At 35.5% G+C, this 19,603-nt stretch overlaps 1 protein-coding gene across 1 annotated transcript; it reads left to right on the forward strand.

Annotated features, from left to right (window-relative positions):
- Positions 1–12,548: 12,548 nt before the first annotated feature.
- Positions 12,549–19,347, forward strand: Sec13 (nuclear pore and COPII coat complex component secretory 13). Its single transcript, XM_085947869.1, has 2 exons — positions 12,549–13,203; positions 15,594–19,347. The coding sequence occupies exons 1-2, from the start codon at positions 12,637–12,639 to the stop codon at positions 15,966–15,968; spliced, it is 942 nt and encodes a 313-aa protein (XP_085803995.1). The 5' UTR covers positions 12,549–12,636; the 3' UTR covers positions 15,969–19,347.
- Positions 19,348–19,603: the final 256 nt, after the last annotated feature.

Below are 19,603 nucleotides of genomic sequence, written 5' to 3' on the forward strand. Positions count from 1 at the left end.
CATGTCGAATACGTCGATGTGACGTAATCGTTATTCACAAAACACATGTTATCTTATGGACCTTCGCACACTGCTGGAATGAAACATTTTAATTTTAAAAATCCTCTGGTGTCGCTTGCAACAAATCTCATGCGACTCCGCCTGCAGTCGCTCGCCGTCTGACTTGCGGTTACGCATGCGCACACGCTGAGAGTCAGCCATTCGTATTCAGACGTCAACTTGGCAGTCGCTGTATATCCACATCCAAAATGGCAGATGTGCACAACATTTACTTCGTTCAAGAAAATGAAAAATATCTGTGTATATATTATGACTATGCCTAATTGATGGATGAACACAATGTTTTCGCTTATGCTTGAATTTCTGCGGTACCAATACATAATAATCTCAGTTTTGGCGTCTGATACTTTAAGGCATTTTTGGTGTCTACTTTGACGTTTCGAGAGGTTACGCACGTAGCTGTCATTAGGCTCCATTGTTGCCAACCGTACTATAATTTTCGTCTGCATACTATGTACATACTATGCGGAATAAGCGTTGGACTATCATGCCGTGGGTCCCAGGTTCGAATCCTGGGTATGGCAAGTACACATATTGTTTTTCAATATGTGTGTGAGTCAGGGTATGGACCTAATAGGTTGAGCAAGTGGCTGACATCCATTTCTCGTGAAAAAAAAAATCTGTTAATACAAACCTTTACTCTGTGGAGGCCCATATGATCCTATTAGGATCGGACATGGTCGAAAAAAAAAAAATACTATGTACGATATAAAACAGGTATAGTACGTTCAAAATACTATAATTTTGAAAATCCGGAAAAAAAGTTGGCAATAGATAAAAAATAGCACTAAAGCCGTTCGGGAGAACTAAAATACTTTTGTCTGAAAAAAAAGAGACTTAAATCACTTTACATCTGAATTTTGTCTAAAAAAAGGTCTCGTTAATCACTTTACGTGTAATTTTTTGATAATGCACAAAAGTGTTGTTCATTCAACACGTACTATATTTTTTGCCGAAATACTATAATTTTGGACGCTCTGTACTATAATTCCACTTTGAAAATATGACAATACTGTTAGGCTCCTATGTGCACGGTTAAATATGCAACATGCCTGTGACATTCCTACAAGGTTTGATTTATGACTGTACCGCAGACAAGACGCGTTAAAAATGTGTGAGCCGGCTAGATGAACATTACTTTAATTGCACTTTGATAAGATAACAATAATTCGCCAAAAGCGACAAAACTTACAACATCATATATTTATACCTGTAATTGAGAAGCCAATAAGCCAAATATTTTATCGGGTCTGATGGTTGGTATAAAACAACTTGCGCTAATCCTTTTATTAACGGTGTAGCAACAGTGTCCTTCAAGTATTGAGTATCTGGGTTGACCACTGAAAGAGAATAGAAAAGGCAATAATGGCGAATGGAATCGGTAGTTATCATAATATCGTCACTGTTCTGGCAGAAGACACTAATTCTAAAAAATGACATATTGAGTTAGTTATACCAAAATGTTCCTTATTTCAAAATTTACCGTCTGGAAACCTACGTAATAAATAAACAGTCTTTATTTTAAAGTCATCCTTTTTACGATTACTTAATAAACTCACATGATAGACCAGTTCAAACATTTTAACAACTTCAGAGTCAAATTACTCAAAACTAGTATTCTCCAGTTAGTGTGTTCTGCCAGAACAGAGACGATATACACATGATTTTCTTTTTCTATGGTGATATTACCGATCAGCTCTTAATATGACTGTATACACAGTGGAACCTTAATCATCCGGACTAATCGGAGTTGATGGTATATTCTGTTTTATTTCCAGACTAAATAATTTTAACAGCATTTTATGAATAATTCATGTTTTCTTACTAGTATCAAAATGTGACATTGTAATCATGCGAAACTGATAATCAAACAAAGATCTGGATAACACAGGTTCCACTGTATGTATGTATGTATAAAATTCAGAAATAGTGTTTATTTTCTATTTATACATAAAAAATATTTTAATTGCATAAATCATAATATAATAAATTCAATGTCGCTTTGAAACTTAAATATTACGTCGCTATAGGATTTATTTCCCGAATAGACCAAATGTCAATTTTACAGGAGACGAAAAAGAAATTTCATTGTCGTATATTTAAATATCAGTAGATGTATCAATCATTCTTTCTACACTGTATGATTGCAACATTATCTAAGAATAGATTCCAAGAATAATATACTGGTATAAATCATGAAATGCACAGAAAATGCGCTTTATTTACAAGGACTCACTCTGAATATTCGGGAATTTTTTAGCGCTCTCTCAGAATAGTGGATATTCGGGACAAAACATGTACGTTCGGCATTTAAAACCGTAGCATATTGCTACACGGCCCACGGATTACTGAGTGGTCAAAAAGTACACACCTCAAATGTTATATATATTTACACGATAATTATTGTTAATAATTACTTTTACTATTTAAATACTTAATGATCGTAATTACCCAAGTTCGTAGGTAATAATAATATGCGGCATTCGCTTTTTTCGGTTTTTTTTCGGAATAGGTAATAAAATAGTTTTTAATCAACTATTTTTTTTATTCAACGACTAATTCACAAGATTTAAGAATGTACCATTCTAATTATTGAACATACATAATTTTGAAAAACACTTCTGAGAAAATATATTATAACCAATAGAAAAAATCTTTTTGAAAAAAGTAAGACACCCGGCAGGAATCAAACCTGCATCTCCTGGGTTTACGCCTCAATCCGCGCATTATCCACTATGCTACGAGGTGACATGCTAATGACAACAAACTTTAACTATTGGCTTTGTAATACCTGCTCATCAGCGTCCTTCCAAATCAAGCTACTATTGGAGATCGCTTTTTGTTTATTAAATCAAAGTTTGATTGGATTCGGATTGAAGAACTAATAGCCGCCAATACCCACATCGGGACTAACACACCAATGCTCAAGTTATAGTTGTCACTCTAATTATATTGCGGAACATACTAACTAACAATGTAAAACCGAGAATCAAATGTACTAAAATAAAACAGGACTGCAGAAACTACACATAATTCGCAGGAATATGTGAATTCCGGGCATGTAAAATCGACATTCTACTGTAGTAATGAATCATGTCTGTACATATATGATCAAGAAAGCAATTTTATTGATTTTTCTGAGTAAAGATTATGTGAGGGTTACCTTATACATCTTTTTATTAGCAACCTCGGATTACCTTTTGGTGTGTCTGCCTTTGTGGTCTCATCAACTTGATAAAGGTCATTGTAAAAATCATTAATGTAGATTCTTTGATTTCTGTAAAGCATATAATACTGTCCGTTTTCATCTTTGTGGTAACCTTTATTTTTTTCATTGTCCTAAAATAATAAATGGAACATCGTTGACAATGAATGCTACTTTCAGTAGAGCTGATAATATTTAGGTTTTTTTGCTAAATATTCCTTAATTCTAGAGAATGTATTTGATTTTCAATCATTCAACTATCGCAATAGAAAACAAAGTTTTTTGAAAAATCTAGCATGAAAATAAAATTTACCACTTTCACTACAGATTCCAAGACTAATATCAGTGGCTGACTTGGATGCTTTGATGCGAATGCTTCCTTGTGAATTATACCTACCGTATTTCCTCGATTATAAGACGCACCTTTATTTTTATATACCAAAAATTACAAATAAAAACATGTAAACTTTATTATAATAGACAAAGTCATACAATCACAGGGTTTAAATAATTACAAGATAAAAAGAATTTTATGTAAAGGTATACAACGTTTTTAAATTTTCTGTTGAATCATATAAACTTGACTTGACTAGCTTAACTCATTCGCTGCTGACTATATAATGATTTTTTAATTAGCACCTTTAAAATGCACGTTAATTACATCGATCGGCCGCTTGGTCATTACGCGCATGTGCGTCTTCAGCGTCCAAAGTATTAAATGATCAAAAAAATTTGTACTTGATAGAAATAATGTCACCTTGTACGAAAAAGCAAGGAGATGGTTATTAATAATTCTAAAAAAAAAAAAAATACTGAAATGTCATTTTGACATTGATACCAGATGAAAGTCTCCCACAGGAGACTACCTCAAAGGGCGGACCGAACCATCATATTTCCCAAAATACCACAGCCTACGTCCACTCTTCGCGGTGATCGCAACCCTCGGCCGAGCGGAACCCGTCTCCTTGAAATTCAAATTCGTCAAATTCCCGCCAAAACAGACGCGGTCTATCAAAAACGGCCGCTCGCGCCGCCACTAGTCAATCCGTCGGTAAAACAGGGAGCTTCCCGACCGACGGATAAAACAGGACGCCGCGAATCTGGCAGTTGGATCAGGATGGGCGCGAAAGCTCTCTCTTGCCTGATACGTCGACCAGCCAGCATCTCTCTTACATCAACCGCCGAACCAACAGCATCAACCGCAAAATCTCTTCTCGCCTTCGCTCGCCTCGGACGCGAAGCCAAGCCAGCATTCCGGACAGCCCGCCAAAAAGACCACATCTGACATCGGCAGCACGCCAAGCCGCAAGCCCCGACCCTACCTCCCATCGGACAGCGAGCATCGCCTCGGATGCGAAGCCCCAGCAGTCAAGCCCGCGACACCACGTTGCAGCCCGCCAATTACCAACCGACCGCCAACGACGACAATAACCTGTATCGTATCTGTAACGACTACCCTGCAATACGATGAAATAAACCAGCCATGACCAAATACCCCGTGCGTTTCTGTCCCCCACCCCCGCTTTGACCTTGACGTTATCACGGCCTGCCATCTCCGCTTCAGAGCGCGCAGAAGGCCGGTGATAACATGTCATATTGATTTCCATAGTAACGCACATATGTATTAATAATTTAGTTGCTAGGACCCCAGACCCCAAGCAACCAATAATGGTGTCGAAATAACTTTTCATACAAAACAGAATTAACCGAAAATGAATTTAAATTCTACTTAAAGACGGCTAAAAGTATTAAAAAAATGCATTGGCATCGTGTTCTGATATATTCTAAAAGTTTCAAATGTCTAGCTAGTCGGGAAGTTAGTTAAAAATCGATTGCAAGAACCACCGGACAAATAAGAATACGAGCTAAGAAAAACGTTGTAAAATAGGGATATTAATTATGTACTATCACCATCAGAGTCTGAAATTGAAATCAATAAATTGTCCAACGACAAACATTCGCTTCACCAATGACAATGTCCTGTAGCTATGTTTCTGTGCTCTTCTTTATACACAATAACTTTACAATACTAAAACTAGATAACTCTGATTTGGTCATTGTTGGGAAAGTGAAATTTAAACTTTACTTGATTAACTTAAATCTAGGCTAAAATTATTATTTAAAATAAAAATGGAAAATTCTGCTTGTCTAATAATTGGGAACAATTAAATAATGTTCAATTCTATGAAAAAATATTGTAGATATATTATTTTATTTATTTAATACGTTTATGATTTAAAGTTATCTAATATTTTCAAACACAAAATTAATACAGTTCCCATGAACATAGTATTGTAAAGAAGGAAATGTAGAATAATATTCAATAGCTAACTCAAATACAGTGAGAATCAAGTATTGAGGTGACAATATTATAATGTTAATTGTGGACAAAATTTTTATTCAAGCTCAAACGTGTTTAGGTAGTGGCTACTGTAACTCAGCTAACTCAATCAATAACTCAACCCCCCCACTACTAGTAATCAGTGATGATTCATCACAACAACGATTGTAAGACGCCATCAATTATAAGACATAGGAAAAACATGCGTCTTATAATCAAGGAAATACGGTACATACAATGGGTCCACATTCAGAGCTTTGCTTCTGCAACCCTCCATAACATCAAAATATAGAACCGCCACTATCTGTATATACGCCAATGCACTTCGTCCACTTCAAATTATTTTCAATCACACATGTAGACTGAAATTATTAAACTTTTCAAACAGTCAACTCTACAATATGCCCGGGTGACAGTCACACTGTCCAAAAACAACTACTATATTATAATACATTAAAGCCTCAATTACATTGAGCTTCTTTACGAGCTGTTTATTGGTCTGTCTGCCTGTAAAGTCGCCCAGTGTAATCATCGAATAAGCTAATAAGCAGGTTGTAAACACTCTACCGAGAAAAGTTGACCGCCGGTCAACTTTACACACTACACGCCGGCGTGTGGGCCTTCTGCGCAGTAGAGCGCAGTACCAACCTCCCGGTAAAAAAACGAACTACGTTCTGTCAAAATAGTCACTGACTTGTGGCTTCTCAGCGAATGGAAAGTTTTGTGTGTAATCATCAAATCACAGTAGCTGAATCGCCCGCTTTTAAATTCGCCAATAAACAGCTCGTAAAGAAGCTCAATGTAATTGATGCTTAAGTAATAATTTTAGACTATTTTTACCTTTATATCGTCCAATTCTTCAAAAGATATTGCAGATTTATTTTCTCTCTTTTTTATATCATCCACGAAGTCTAAAAACATTTTAGAGTTGAGTATGATTATCTACAAATTACATTTTTTATGTAGGAAAATAATAACGTAAAACCAGGAATTAAATGGACCGAAGTTGAAAAGGCTGCAGAAACTACCAGAAAATGTGAGTTCCGGCACAAAAAATTGACATTCCACCATATTAATGGATGGAATAAAATATCATGTCTGCATGTTAAATTAACATCACCTAATAATTCGTCATGAGACATCAACCTAACACCAAGGGTAGCTTGTGATTCTTCTATTTTGCGCATTCCTTCTTTGCACTCAAAGATTGTTTCCTCGTGTTCATTTTTCAATCGACTGAGGATCTCCAATTTTTTATCTGCCTGTAGAGTGTCATTCTTCATTACATTTCCCCTGAAATGGAAGAAAAATGATTGAATCGCCAGCCACACTGATCCCACTCTCTCAAAAGAGAAAATAATAAAATACTACTAAGTACAAAAGCTGTTGAAGAAAACCTTCTTCTACATAGAATAATATGAAAGTGATGCAAAAAATGAACCTCTGATCTATTGATTATGGGGAGACATGCTCAGCGTAGGTCAAAATGGAGCTTTTGTTCTATTTTAAAAGCATGATCCTGGACATACCTTAAACGTTGTAGATAATCTATTTATATAATTTTGAAGCCTTACTAACCTTTATATTTATTTTAAACATTTGATGACTGCATAAAGTATTTTTATTACATAAAATAGTATTCTTTTATACCTCTCGCACTAATGTTTTAGAATATAGTCATATTTCAGTACATAAATGTGCAGTGGTGTTAAGATTTTTTACATTTATTAATTTCTAAACGCATTTATAAAACCATCAGTATAATTTATATCGACATTATAATAGTGAAATATTTACGATAAAAAATTATATTTATAATCTCTGATCCCAAATTTGACAAGAATTGGGCATTTTATTATTCAAAAAATGGGCATGATTAACACATATTAAGATAATTCTACATATACTCATTATAAGCTATGTCTTTGACCATTCAAGTGTGATAAACATCTTACGAATAATGGTTGCTTTTTAATAATTATTGACCTAAGAATAAGTTAGTGTTTTTTTGAAATACGCCATTTCTTTAGGCATTCCCCAGTGGTTAAGTTACAACATACGGCCGTAGCCATAAATTGACAAACTATAATTGAAGTAGGGAGTAAAATGATGTTAACGCGCGTGTTTGAACATGTACCTAACCAAATTTTTTTTTTTTTTTAAACGGTAAAAACGCTCCATTTTGACCCACGCTGAGCACGTCCGCCCTTAAGCCAGCTACAAGTGAATTTGCATTGCATGTCTGTTTTTGAAGAGAACTATAACATTTATTTGCAAATTATTTTGCAAACAATTTATTTGCGACCATAACATTTATTTGCAAAATTACAAGGTATTTTCTTGGTTTGGCAGTTCTCGTGCCGAGCTACAAACATTGTTAGTAATGTCATCACCACACTGAATAACTAGACACATTCTTTCGTGGCACTTTGCTTTATTCGACTTGACGCATTATTCACAGTCTTTGGTTTGTAAGCAGCGGCGGGTTTAGGGACTCGGAGGCCGTAAGCCCGCCATTATAAAAAATAAAATTAAAAACCACGAATTCCAACTACCTATGCATCTAGTAAAAATATTAATGTACCTCTTTCCTAGAATCACACCCTGAAACTAAAAAAAAATATTGTAGAATATGAAAGTGATGAGTGCAAGTTTTGTATGTACATGTTTTTTTGAATAGTTTATGTTATAGGCTCCTTTGAAGTTAATTGCAGGGATTTTGTTATGCTTAAGTATTAAGGCGATACATCAGTGAAACAGCAAATAATTTTCAAATATAGGCGCGACGAAATTTTGGATTCGCTGCCATTCGGAGAGGGAACGTCGAGCTGGGAACACGTCAATTTGTTTCGTGATGGTGACAGGGGTATTAATTCTTAAATCGTGTAAAGATGACTAAAAACGTTACCCATTTACTTTAAAAAGAAAACATGTCAATGAATATATTATTATTGTTACTGATAGAACAATAAACAGAACATTAAATGGACTCATGTTGGATTTATATGACTAATTATATTTCATTTTGCATGCGTCATTTGCACCCGCAATCCGCGCATCGCCTAGCCATGATCTTTTTAGACCGTGCCTCAACTGAGGTATAGCCTTAAAATTTTGATATAATTTAATAATTGTATTACTTTTTTAAATCGTACGACGTATGGATTACGCTCAACGTCAAAGAAAATTGCCGCTGCTTTAAAGCCATATTTTTTATACTTTTGCATTTAAAATAATATGTACCTACTGTATGAGTAGGTAAGTGCCTACGTTTTAGTTTTCGATGTGTCACAGCGACAACATTATAGCAACTGTACGCATACATGGATTTACTAGCACTAATAGTGCGTATTTTAAACTATCACGATAATAACTGTTTACATGTAAAAGTACTGACTGTCTCCCCAGTCTAATTCATCAAACATAAGCGAGATGCGATGTCGTCATTGTACCTATGCTGCTATTTGACAGGTTCGTAGATAATCAATAAACGTGAAAATATTCTGTGCGGTGTAGTATGTATTTCTTTTGCCAGGTTCGCCACTACCGTTCTACTGCACATGTGCACCAACATACAAATACCAATTATTAAGTGAAAATTCAGAAGCTCCTAAACTTTTTTGATCCAAGTATGCGATCTTGCACGATAATACGTGTTTATACAATATGCATTCTCTTGATGTGGCCGTGATAAGACGTACTGTCAGCAGTAAATCCATGCGCGTGTAAACGGGGTATTAGGTTAGGTTAGGTTAGTACTACAATGGTGAAACTGACAATGGGCCCATAATGAAAATTAATTTTACTGAAAGACCTCACTGGATGTATAATAAAAGATTCTTGAATAGGTGACCATTAAATTGTGTGGATATGTTAGGTTAGTAATTTATTTAACATCTGGCAAATTATATGAGGGGCTCATAGGGTGAAAGGGTGAGCCAGAGAAATGGTGGATGACGTAGGCATTGATGTCAGCACTGGGATGTGAGTAATTATTATTAAAGTCGAGCTCCATGCTGAAATGCGGCTGGTAATTCATTATAGTACTTACCATAATATCCTATAAAATCTAAAATATTGATGAATAATGAATGAAAATATTTTATTTAGATATAAATAAAGAAATAATGACCTTCCAGTTTTGTAAAATGCATCAACGTTATCCATCTTTTTTATCAGCTCCGCCTTTTCCTTTTTGAGGCCATTCATAATATTCTGGAAATCTGTCAATGAATTTAGACGTTTTTTCAGTTGCTCGTCAATCTCTTGCAGTTCTTTAATCTTGGAAATTTCTTTCATATTATCTTTGGTAATTTCCTAAAATATATAAATTTTATGAAGTTGCTGTAAATGTCTATTAACCTTCCCTTGACCAACCGCTTGTCGTTTAGGTGGCATAATTGTGATATTTATTATCTAATCGACCGGCAATTGGAATTTAACAATTCGTTACCTTACTTTGAAAAGGTTCTTATTGCACTTGACCATGTTTTGAGCTATGAGCGTTTGGAATGGTCATATTTTCACTAAAAAGACATGAAGATAGAACTCCGGCATACTGCTAATTCCCATATTTGACAATAGATGACTCTGAAATGAACGTATATGATAGAATATGGTTAATGGAACCTTTTCACATCAAAAAGTCATTTTAGGCCAAAATGTCAGTTAGAACCTTTTCAAAGTAAGGTAACGATTATTAACACCACTTGTTATGTCACTTTATTATATTTTAAATGTATTTAATACATATGACCAAGTTTTTTTGTACTTATTTTGTCGTGGATGGAATGCACACACAAACAAACAAACGTATGAGTTATTTTTTACAGTTTCATCAAAAGTAGCGAAGCTTATCGAATGTGGACTGTCCAAACTAAGTTAAATCTGATAATAATGTTTCTAGATGTGGACATTCTTTGAGTTTCAAATAAATGATTGTACACATGCACTTGTGTAGCGGCAAAAGTTTACAAACAAATATTGTTCTGGACTAGGCTTGTAAGAAGGTTGTTCAATGTATACATACCTGTTTCTATGGCTCATGGCTGTGAGACATGACATATTATTACTAATGCTCCACGGTCTTGAATTTTGAACTTTGAGAATCAATGTCACAGTCGAATTGTAAGGGAACACTGATGCTACCACTACTTTATAAGAATACAAGGTGACATATCAGTTCTTGGTGACGGATATGATCACAAAGAGGCTCTTCACATGGCTATGTCATGTGATCCGAATGCAACTTGAGAGTGCGACACTCCGCACATTTGTGGCGCACCATTATTCAGTTTACAGTAATGCTACAAAAGCGATCTATGAAGTGCAGGCTGAGGGACGTGGTACTGGAGCATGGGAAACGGCACAACCGTATGCTTCCTCTATACTGAAGCGTAATAGAATGAAGTAAATAGTAAGTAGTTAAATTTATGAATGTATTTAAATAAAAATTAATAGTTACCGAATCAAGTGATGTTAAAATATCTTCATTAAGCTCAACCTGGCTAATATCGATGTTAACCTTTTTAGCCAATTCGGATATTTTCTTTTGCATTTCATTACAAACAGACCTCATGTTATCTTGTAAACGATCCATAATGAAGGATATCTTAAACATTATAATAATTATTATTGTCAATTTTCACTCTTTTTTAAAATCTTTTTGTATTTACTTTGAAATTTAATTACTAAAACATCAATAGTCTATCCAATCGTAGATTAATTAGATGGACGAGGCCTCGCTAAGTTGCATGATGTTGATTTTGTGGGAAAAATTTTGATAAACCAGATAGTAATTTTTAACTCAAAATTTAGTAAATTATGACTTAAAAACTCTATTTTTGCCCTTGGAAAATAAATCAATACAAAGAATATTTATTCCAGCACGAAAATAGTAATAGAAAGCAAAAAAAAAAGAAATAGATAGGTATTAAATTTAGTAGAATATATGAAAAATTAAGATTAAGAAATTATCATAATAATGTATATATTATTTACAGTCTGCACGTTTTCTGATTTCTGATGTTCCACCGTCAATTCAACCACAAGTAAATCAAACCATTTATTATACACAACTCTGATTTATGATATTTTTAATCACAAGAATTAATAAATTTCATGACATGAAAATAACATTTTTATAAATAATAATAAATTTCACCTTTGATAAAAGTTTGTTTGAAAAGTAAAGAAGTGCTCTTTTATGGGCTGCATTTAACCAATATTGATTTAGATTTATTTCTTTTAACACGTTTTCAAAAAAATCAGTATTTGATTTTAAAGCACAACATTTATTAATTCTCCTTTTTAAATCAATAAAATACCGATCAAACGTTTCGTCCATTTTAGACGTTTCCTGGTGTACGATTTCTAAATGTTTTGCATTTCTGATGTAATACGTTTCGGAAATTATTATTTTTGATGTTGCTTCCTGTTTTACACACACCATTTTTTCAAACTGATTAATCTTCCCGAGTATTTGATCCTCTGTGAGTTTTTTTTCTGTGACTTGGGTTTTATAATTCTGAAGCTTAGCTTTGGCTAACTCCCAATCTTGATGAAATTTGTTGAATAATTTTTCGATTTCATTGTGGACTAATACTGATGTATTGATTCCGATGGTCTCTAATTTATTGGAATAATCTTTGGGAAAAGATTCGTAAGTAAATTGTATTACTGGAGTTTTCAAATATTTTCGTCGATCTTTAATGATATTCATAATATAAGAAAATGAGTTGGAACCCATTGTTGTTCAAAAGGTTCAATATAATTATTGATTTACAGTCAAATTGGTGATATGAATGGAGTCGCAAAAAACACAATACAAAAGAATCAGTTTGTTTTATTTTGAAATAGGAATAAAAGTATAATTATTTAAAACCTCTTTATGTATATATTTGGAAATAATTATTTTTTACATTGGCAGCACTAGAGATCGTTCCTCCACGTCCGCTCGTTCAAAACCTGGCGTTTGACGTTTGTTATTTGGTAAATTTTGTCAAAGAAACTGTGCATATTTTATAGCAAAATGGTATCTGTTCTTAACACTATCGACACAGGTCACGAAGACATGATCCATGACGCCGAGCTTGACTATTATGGATTGAGATTGGCGACATGTTCCTCCGACTATTCTGTGAAAATTTACGACATCAAAAGCGGGACACAAACTTTGGCCGCAGATTTAAAAGGACATTTCGGCCCCGTTTGGCAAGTGGCCTGGGCCCATCCTAAGTATGGAAATTTACTAGCTTCATGCTCATATGACCGTAAGGTAATAATATGGAAAGAAGCGGGAGAATGGAGTAAACTATACGAGTACAGTAATCACGAATCGTCTGTGAATTCCGTGGCCTGGGCCCCAGCAGAATACGGCCTTATATTGGCCTGCGGTAGTTCCGACGGCTCAATATCTATAGTTTCATATAACCAAGACGGAAATTGGGATGCGAGAAAGATTCCCGGCGCTCATGCGATCGGATGCAATGCAATTAGTTGGTGCCCCTCTATTTCTGCAGATCCAAATCTGGACCCGCTTGGAAACAAAAGCGCCGCAAAACGGCTAGTATCCGGAGGATGCGATAATTTAGTCAAGGTATGTTAACTTAAAGCTGGTTTGATCAATATTATACTTTTGTAAAGCAAGCAATATAAACATAATAATGTATAATTGTGAAAGACAAGCTACGAGTAGTAGCGAAACTAATAAGTAGATACATAAGATAAACTGGCTCTCTTTTACAAGAGCCTATTTGAATGACACGGCTAAATATTTTATAAATATTGTTATAACGTTGTTTTGAACAATGTTCCATATTTTCGCCTGTTTAGAGCGTTTTTATAAATTTTAAAATTATTCTCTTGTAAAAGAGAGCCCATAAACCAATCAGCCATAGGTACTTGGTTATTAGTTTATAGAAAACGGCAATCAGCTTCGAGGTATTTTTTTCTTAAATGTGTGCAATCAAAGCAATATTGCCCAACTCAAAACCCTCAGAAGAACATCCAAATCAGTGGTTTGGTGTTCAGCCTCCCCCAAGAGCTTCCTCGATCTCCCCTTATTCTGGGCCAGTGTCTTCTAGGTATCTGCTTAGCTCACAGAAGTGCACGATCCAATAAGGCCAGGCAGACGTTGGTGACTTTCATCTAACGCCGCCTCCCTGTCTCGATGGTGTACAACTATTCAAGAGGAATGGGACTATTCGTCTAATGCAGCGTTGAAAACATGGCAGAAAAATTGAATGCGTCCACCAAACATATATTTTTTCCAAATATCAAACTCCATACCATTACACCAGTCAATTCTTGATTGGACAGGCTCGATGAGCTTGGTCTTGTTACCTGTTCAACATGTCCATGTGGCGGAGAAATACAGGATGCAAACCACATCTGGAAATCTCCTAAAATATGTACGGAAAAGGGAAAGTAGCACAAGTCGGTTCAACCAGCTGTTCAGACCGTTAGGTCACAAAGTCCAATTTTGTTGCATTTAGAAAATTTGCAGCGTCATACTGCCAACATGACGATCTCTTTACTTAGATTGTTCGGCAGTTTTGTATTTGCTTTTATTTTTGATTTTACCTATTCATGCTCCTCTCTCTCATGGGCACACTGAGACACTCCCAGTCATGAAATAATGATGCTTTATACCAAACCTAGGGTCCAGTGATATGCCAAGTTAAGATCGGGTGCAGTGTGGTTCATTGGTCCAATAATTTTCAACTTTTAATACTATTTTTTAATTACCTTTACCAAGACTTTGACTGCAACCTGTAGCCATATTATTGCCTCTTCTCTTTTGAGTGAGGATTCGTTTGACACAGCATGTGTCTTCCCCCAAAAAAACTAGCCTAAGTATTACAATTTGCTTTAGCCTAAAGCGGCAATACCGCATTGAAGACGTTGCGCCGGTAGGGACCTCCCTCCTCTCTCTAGGGATAGGTGCAAGGTGAGGGGAATAATGGAAGACTTCTGTTCGTTTTTTTTCACTCGGCTAGAAAATATCAACAAGATAGCATTGCGTAAATGGCTACCATTTTAATCAAACCAATATAATGAATTTAACAATCTTTATACTCTGCATACTCGATTACTTGACGAAATAAATACACCATTCTCTCAACCATCCCGTGTCGTCAATATATCGCTGAGGAATCTACAGCAACTAAGTAAAAGGGAGTGTCTAGCCTCGTTTCTCTTCGGAAGTGATATTTTCACCGCATTTCAAAAGCATTACCTACTGCTCACTTATCATCGGAGTCCACAGCTCGACACCATAAAAAAATACTAGTGATTGTATAGCAGGCTTGTCCAATGCGTTGATTGTGGGATGTATTTTGTTTGATCGCACCACTGGCTTATAGTAATTGTCTTGTGAAGTTGTAATCTGGGCGTCGAACTGTTATTTTTTTTTCGTTCTGGTTCAAGTAAAAAAAATATATCGGTTCGGTTACGGTTTTCTTTCCAAAAAAATGACGATTTTTCCGGTTTTCAGTTCAGCTCCAAGTGATTAATTTTTAAATGTTTTTATTTGTATTAAACATCTATTTTCTACCATAATTTAGAACATTTCGTGGTACTTGTATGATAGCCCAGCGCCACACTCCGAAACCAATGGTTATGCTGCACCGCACGGCCGTAGCCGTCAATTTTAAAAATAATGTATTATATTATGAGAAATATGTCGAGATGCGTCACACGATCGTGAATGATTTCTTTGCAGAAGAAAGCACGGTAAACCCATCATATCAATTGATTCATATTGCAGCACTCAATGAGAGAAAGAGAAGATGTGAATCACTGAACCCCTCATTCTGAATCGCGAAAACGTTAAATCGGAACTCTTTCTTCAAAGTCTCATGGTTCCATTGTTTTGTATATTTTAAATCTGCAAAGAAATGCAGGATTTTGTGATTGCGAACCCTACTAATGATACAATTATTAATTCATAGTAACTACCAAATTGATGTGTATTTTATTTGTCAGATCTGGATCGAAGAAGGTGATCAATGGACGGAAGAGACCCGCTTCGAAGTCCACACGGACTGGATCAGAGACGTGGCGTGGGCGCCTTCCATCGGCCTGCCTCGGTCCGTCATAGCCTCCTGCTCACAAGACAAGCGGGTGGTCATTTGGACGAGCGATGACAACGTCTCATGGAACTCCACCGTCTTGCACACATTCGACGACGTTGTCTGGAGTGTCAGCTGGTCTCTGACGGGCAACATCCTAGCCGTCTCCGGCGGCGACAACAAAGTCAGCTTGTGGCGGGAGAACAACGAGGGGCAGTGGACGTGCATCAGTGAGGTCGCGCGGGGGATTGGCAATATGGGAAACGCTGATGATATAGGTCTCAATTGAACCAAAGCTAACATATTATATTTCTAATACGCCATCATTGTTCGGAATTGATTATCTGAAGATTTGTCTTGAGGGAAAATTTTGAATTTATTTTCTAATAAACATTATAAAAATGCATTTTGACTATGACTCTTTCCAAAACTATATCGCAATGTAAAATGATATGCTTAAAGATCACTTTCGCCTAGCAAGTACATAGATATTGTGTCACTTTGCTTTTACTGCTATTATTAAAGTATTAAGGTTTTGAATGGAAGTTTCAAAAGATTTCTCAAGAGCAAATTAATAAAGATAAATTAAATCTTACTCTCCATAAGTCTTTGGCCGGTTTAGACTATAAAAGATCTTTGGCAAAGATTTTTTATCAAATGTTTTAAATTATTTCTTTTATAAAACACGAGATACATATTATTACACTGCGTAAAATATTGTATAAAAGTATGTTGGCTTGTACATTTTAATGTTTCCTATCTTTGTAATCTGGGTGGCGAATTATATAGTATTTCATATTTTTCAATCATAATTTTGTTGATTAATTTCTTGTTTTGAAATGAGATGTCAAACAGTAATCCAGTGTTGCTATGTTTACTGAAAATTTTAATATTGGGATAACGGTCACATTTACCTGATTTTTTAAAAAAACTTGCGATATTATAACAATAACACGCTTTAAACGCCACGCCTGACGGACGAATTCTGACAACTCGCAGAGTAAAATATCTGACATGTTTGACATCCAACGAACCTGGTCTGCTGGTTTAAAATTCCGCAGATTTGGGGTGCTCCACAGGGGAAAAAGTGTGATGACTGTAAATCGTCTGACTCGCACAGATATTAAAGTAATTTGTCAAAGATTTTTGGTAGTGTAATTATTTTTTTATTAAATTTGTAGTTATGTAAAGAGTCATAGAAATCTTGTGCGTTGTTGCCTTATATTTAAATATATGATAGGTATTATTTTTTTATGTTATTCTGCATTTAATATCTAAAGAACAGCAGTAATATGTATAATTAAAACTTGATTTGACCATAAAAAATACATTAAATATATTATAATAATAAGACATGTCCCACAATTTTGTTAACTACAATATAATACATAGAAGATATAGCAGAACCTCGATAAATTGACTTTGGATATCATTATCAGCCGGGGTCAATCCACTGCTGGATGAAGGCCTCCCCAAGTTTCTTCCAACTCTGTCGATCCTGTGTCGTTCGCTGCCACATATTTCCGTCGAACTTTGTCAGTTTGTCAATCCAGCGGCTCTTAGGACGACCCTGTAGCCATTTCGTGCCCCTTGGGTACCATTGGATGACGGCATTTGTCCAGCGGCCATCTCAGCTGTTTGGCAACGTCTATTACATCGCGTACTCCTGTCTGCTTCCTACGTAACCCATTCGTTTCGTTACGTTCCTTTCGTGTGATGCCCAACATACACCTCTCCATGCCTCGCTGTGTGACTCTTAGCCTTTGGACATCTCTCATGTTGAGGGTCCATGTCTCGCAGCCGTACGTGAGCACGGGCAGCACACATTGATTGAATACCCTACGCTTAAGACATAATGGTAGGTCATTCTTGACGATACTATTTAGACGTCCTAAAGCACTCCATCCCAGCTTTGTTCTGAGAGCTGCGAGCAATTTCATCGTGCATGCTTCCGTCTATGGGCACCTGGTGTCCGAGATAGACGTAGCTGCTGACTTGCTCGAGTTGGGTGCCATTAATACAGATAATCGCAGGGTCCGAAAAGCAGTTCCTCATCACTTTTGTCTTTGAGACATTTATCTTTAGGTCGAACGTTTGACTGATATTCGCGAGATCTTGCATTCTACCTTGGAGGTCCTTCGGGCCTTGTGAGAATATTACAATATCTGCAAAGTGCAGGTGACTGAGGTGTAATAGACAAATATCCTAAATATCCGATGAAATGTGAAAATTGTTTTAAACATCCTGTTACCGTTTGTACATAATGTTCTGCGCATGATAATCATGTCCATATCTCTTTTCGAGTCATAATGTCACCTTGCTCGTCGACTGAATGTAGCGCTGACGTTTGCTATGATAGCGACTAATTTACACGGCTGCACAGCAGCTTAATTTGTTTACTCAAAGTGAATAGATGCATTTTTTACTCCATTCGATAAGTTTACAATGGTTAAAAATAGATGGAGGTGATCCTGGGTATCATATCATAACTGAAAGTGCAATAGGAGATGACGTTAGGATCTTGGAAAATGAAGCTGGAAGTGAAGATAGGGAGGAAGAAGAAACAACTCTCCCAAAAACAAAGTTATCAATGATAAGATCGCATCTCGATGATCTAATAACATTTATTGACTATTTGTCAGATAACGAAATTCGACTAGAGTCTGTCTTCTATAAGCTGGCGTGTGGTTTCCCCCCCGCTTCGGCATTCCGCACTGCATTCCCTCCTATTGAAAACTTGCAACAGTCGAACGCGAACGCATAAGCTTTCCGTCGTGACGTGAATGCCAGCTTATAGACTACAGACTCTATGTTACACTTATTATACTTAACTTATTTTCGTAATTTTTGAGAGTTGATTAAAAAATAACAGCAGACTTCAAAAGTGCAGACCAAACTTGATTCTTTTTTCAAAGCAGGATTACCGAAAGCAAGTGCGTCGACATCGAACATTAACATCACTCTACAGCGGGTGTGTCTGGATATATCATCCAAAATGAATGAACAGGGTTTTTTTGTGTTTTTATTTATATAACAGACTTTTGGTTATAACGATCACCTCCTCAACCGCATTGGTCCATTATATCGAGGTTCTATTGTATGTATGTATAATCACTTAATTAAAAATTTGTTGTAAAATAAATTTGTTTTTTTACCATTCATTTGTAAAAGAAATGACAATAATCTAATATGCTATCATTTCTAAACAGATTAATCTAATTAAACCTGTAATCTATCAGACCTTTTTTTGAAATAGTGTACAGGGAAATGTTCTGGTCAATTTTATGAACCTGCGCATCTATTCTATACACAAGACTGCTATCGAGGGTAGTTTATCATATTTATGTATTGAGGTATTATAAATTGTTACAATAAGTTAGCCGTCAAAACTGTCTATCTCGCTCTAAAAGTTAACACAGCCAAGAGAGATGCTGTTAAAACATGGCACTTATTGTAACAATAATGACAACTAACTATTGTAATACATAAATATGATATACTACTCTCGATAGCAGTCTTGTGTATAGAATAGATACGCTGGTTAAAGAATTACCATATAATAAAAATCGTTGTGCTGGCTGCTTGTTTTTTTTATTAATTTGTTACAGGAAAGTATATCTTATTATAATGCTAAGAATACGGTTTTTTTTTTTAATAAAATAGGTTTACATTGTAAAATTATTGTTTTATTTATTGAAAGCTATATGGTATCCCAGAAGATAAATAATAAGTACATTAAAACATTTGACAAAATAAAGATTCGAGTAACCACTCTCTTAAAAACGATAGGTTAGGTCGGTGGTCAACGATTGAGATTTCTTTTGAGAGCCAAATTTCTTAAACTTAAATTATATATGTAGGTACACTGTTTATTAACTTAATAAACTTTATAAAATTGAATAAAACTTGATATCATACTTAATA

The sequence above is a fragment of the Rhyacophila brunnea genome, unplaced genomic scaffold (genome assembly GCF_057557595.1).
Source record: "Rhyacophila brunnea isolate RB1 unplaced genomic scaffold, BYU_Rbru_1.0 scaffold_20, whole genome shotgun sequence".
In the NCBI taxonomy this organism is placed as follows: Eukaryota; Metazoa; Arthropoda; class Insecta; order Trichoptera; family Rhyacophilidae; genus Rhyacophila; species Rhyacophila brunnea.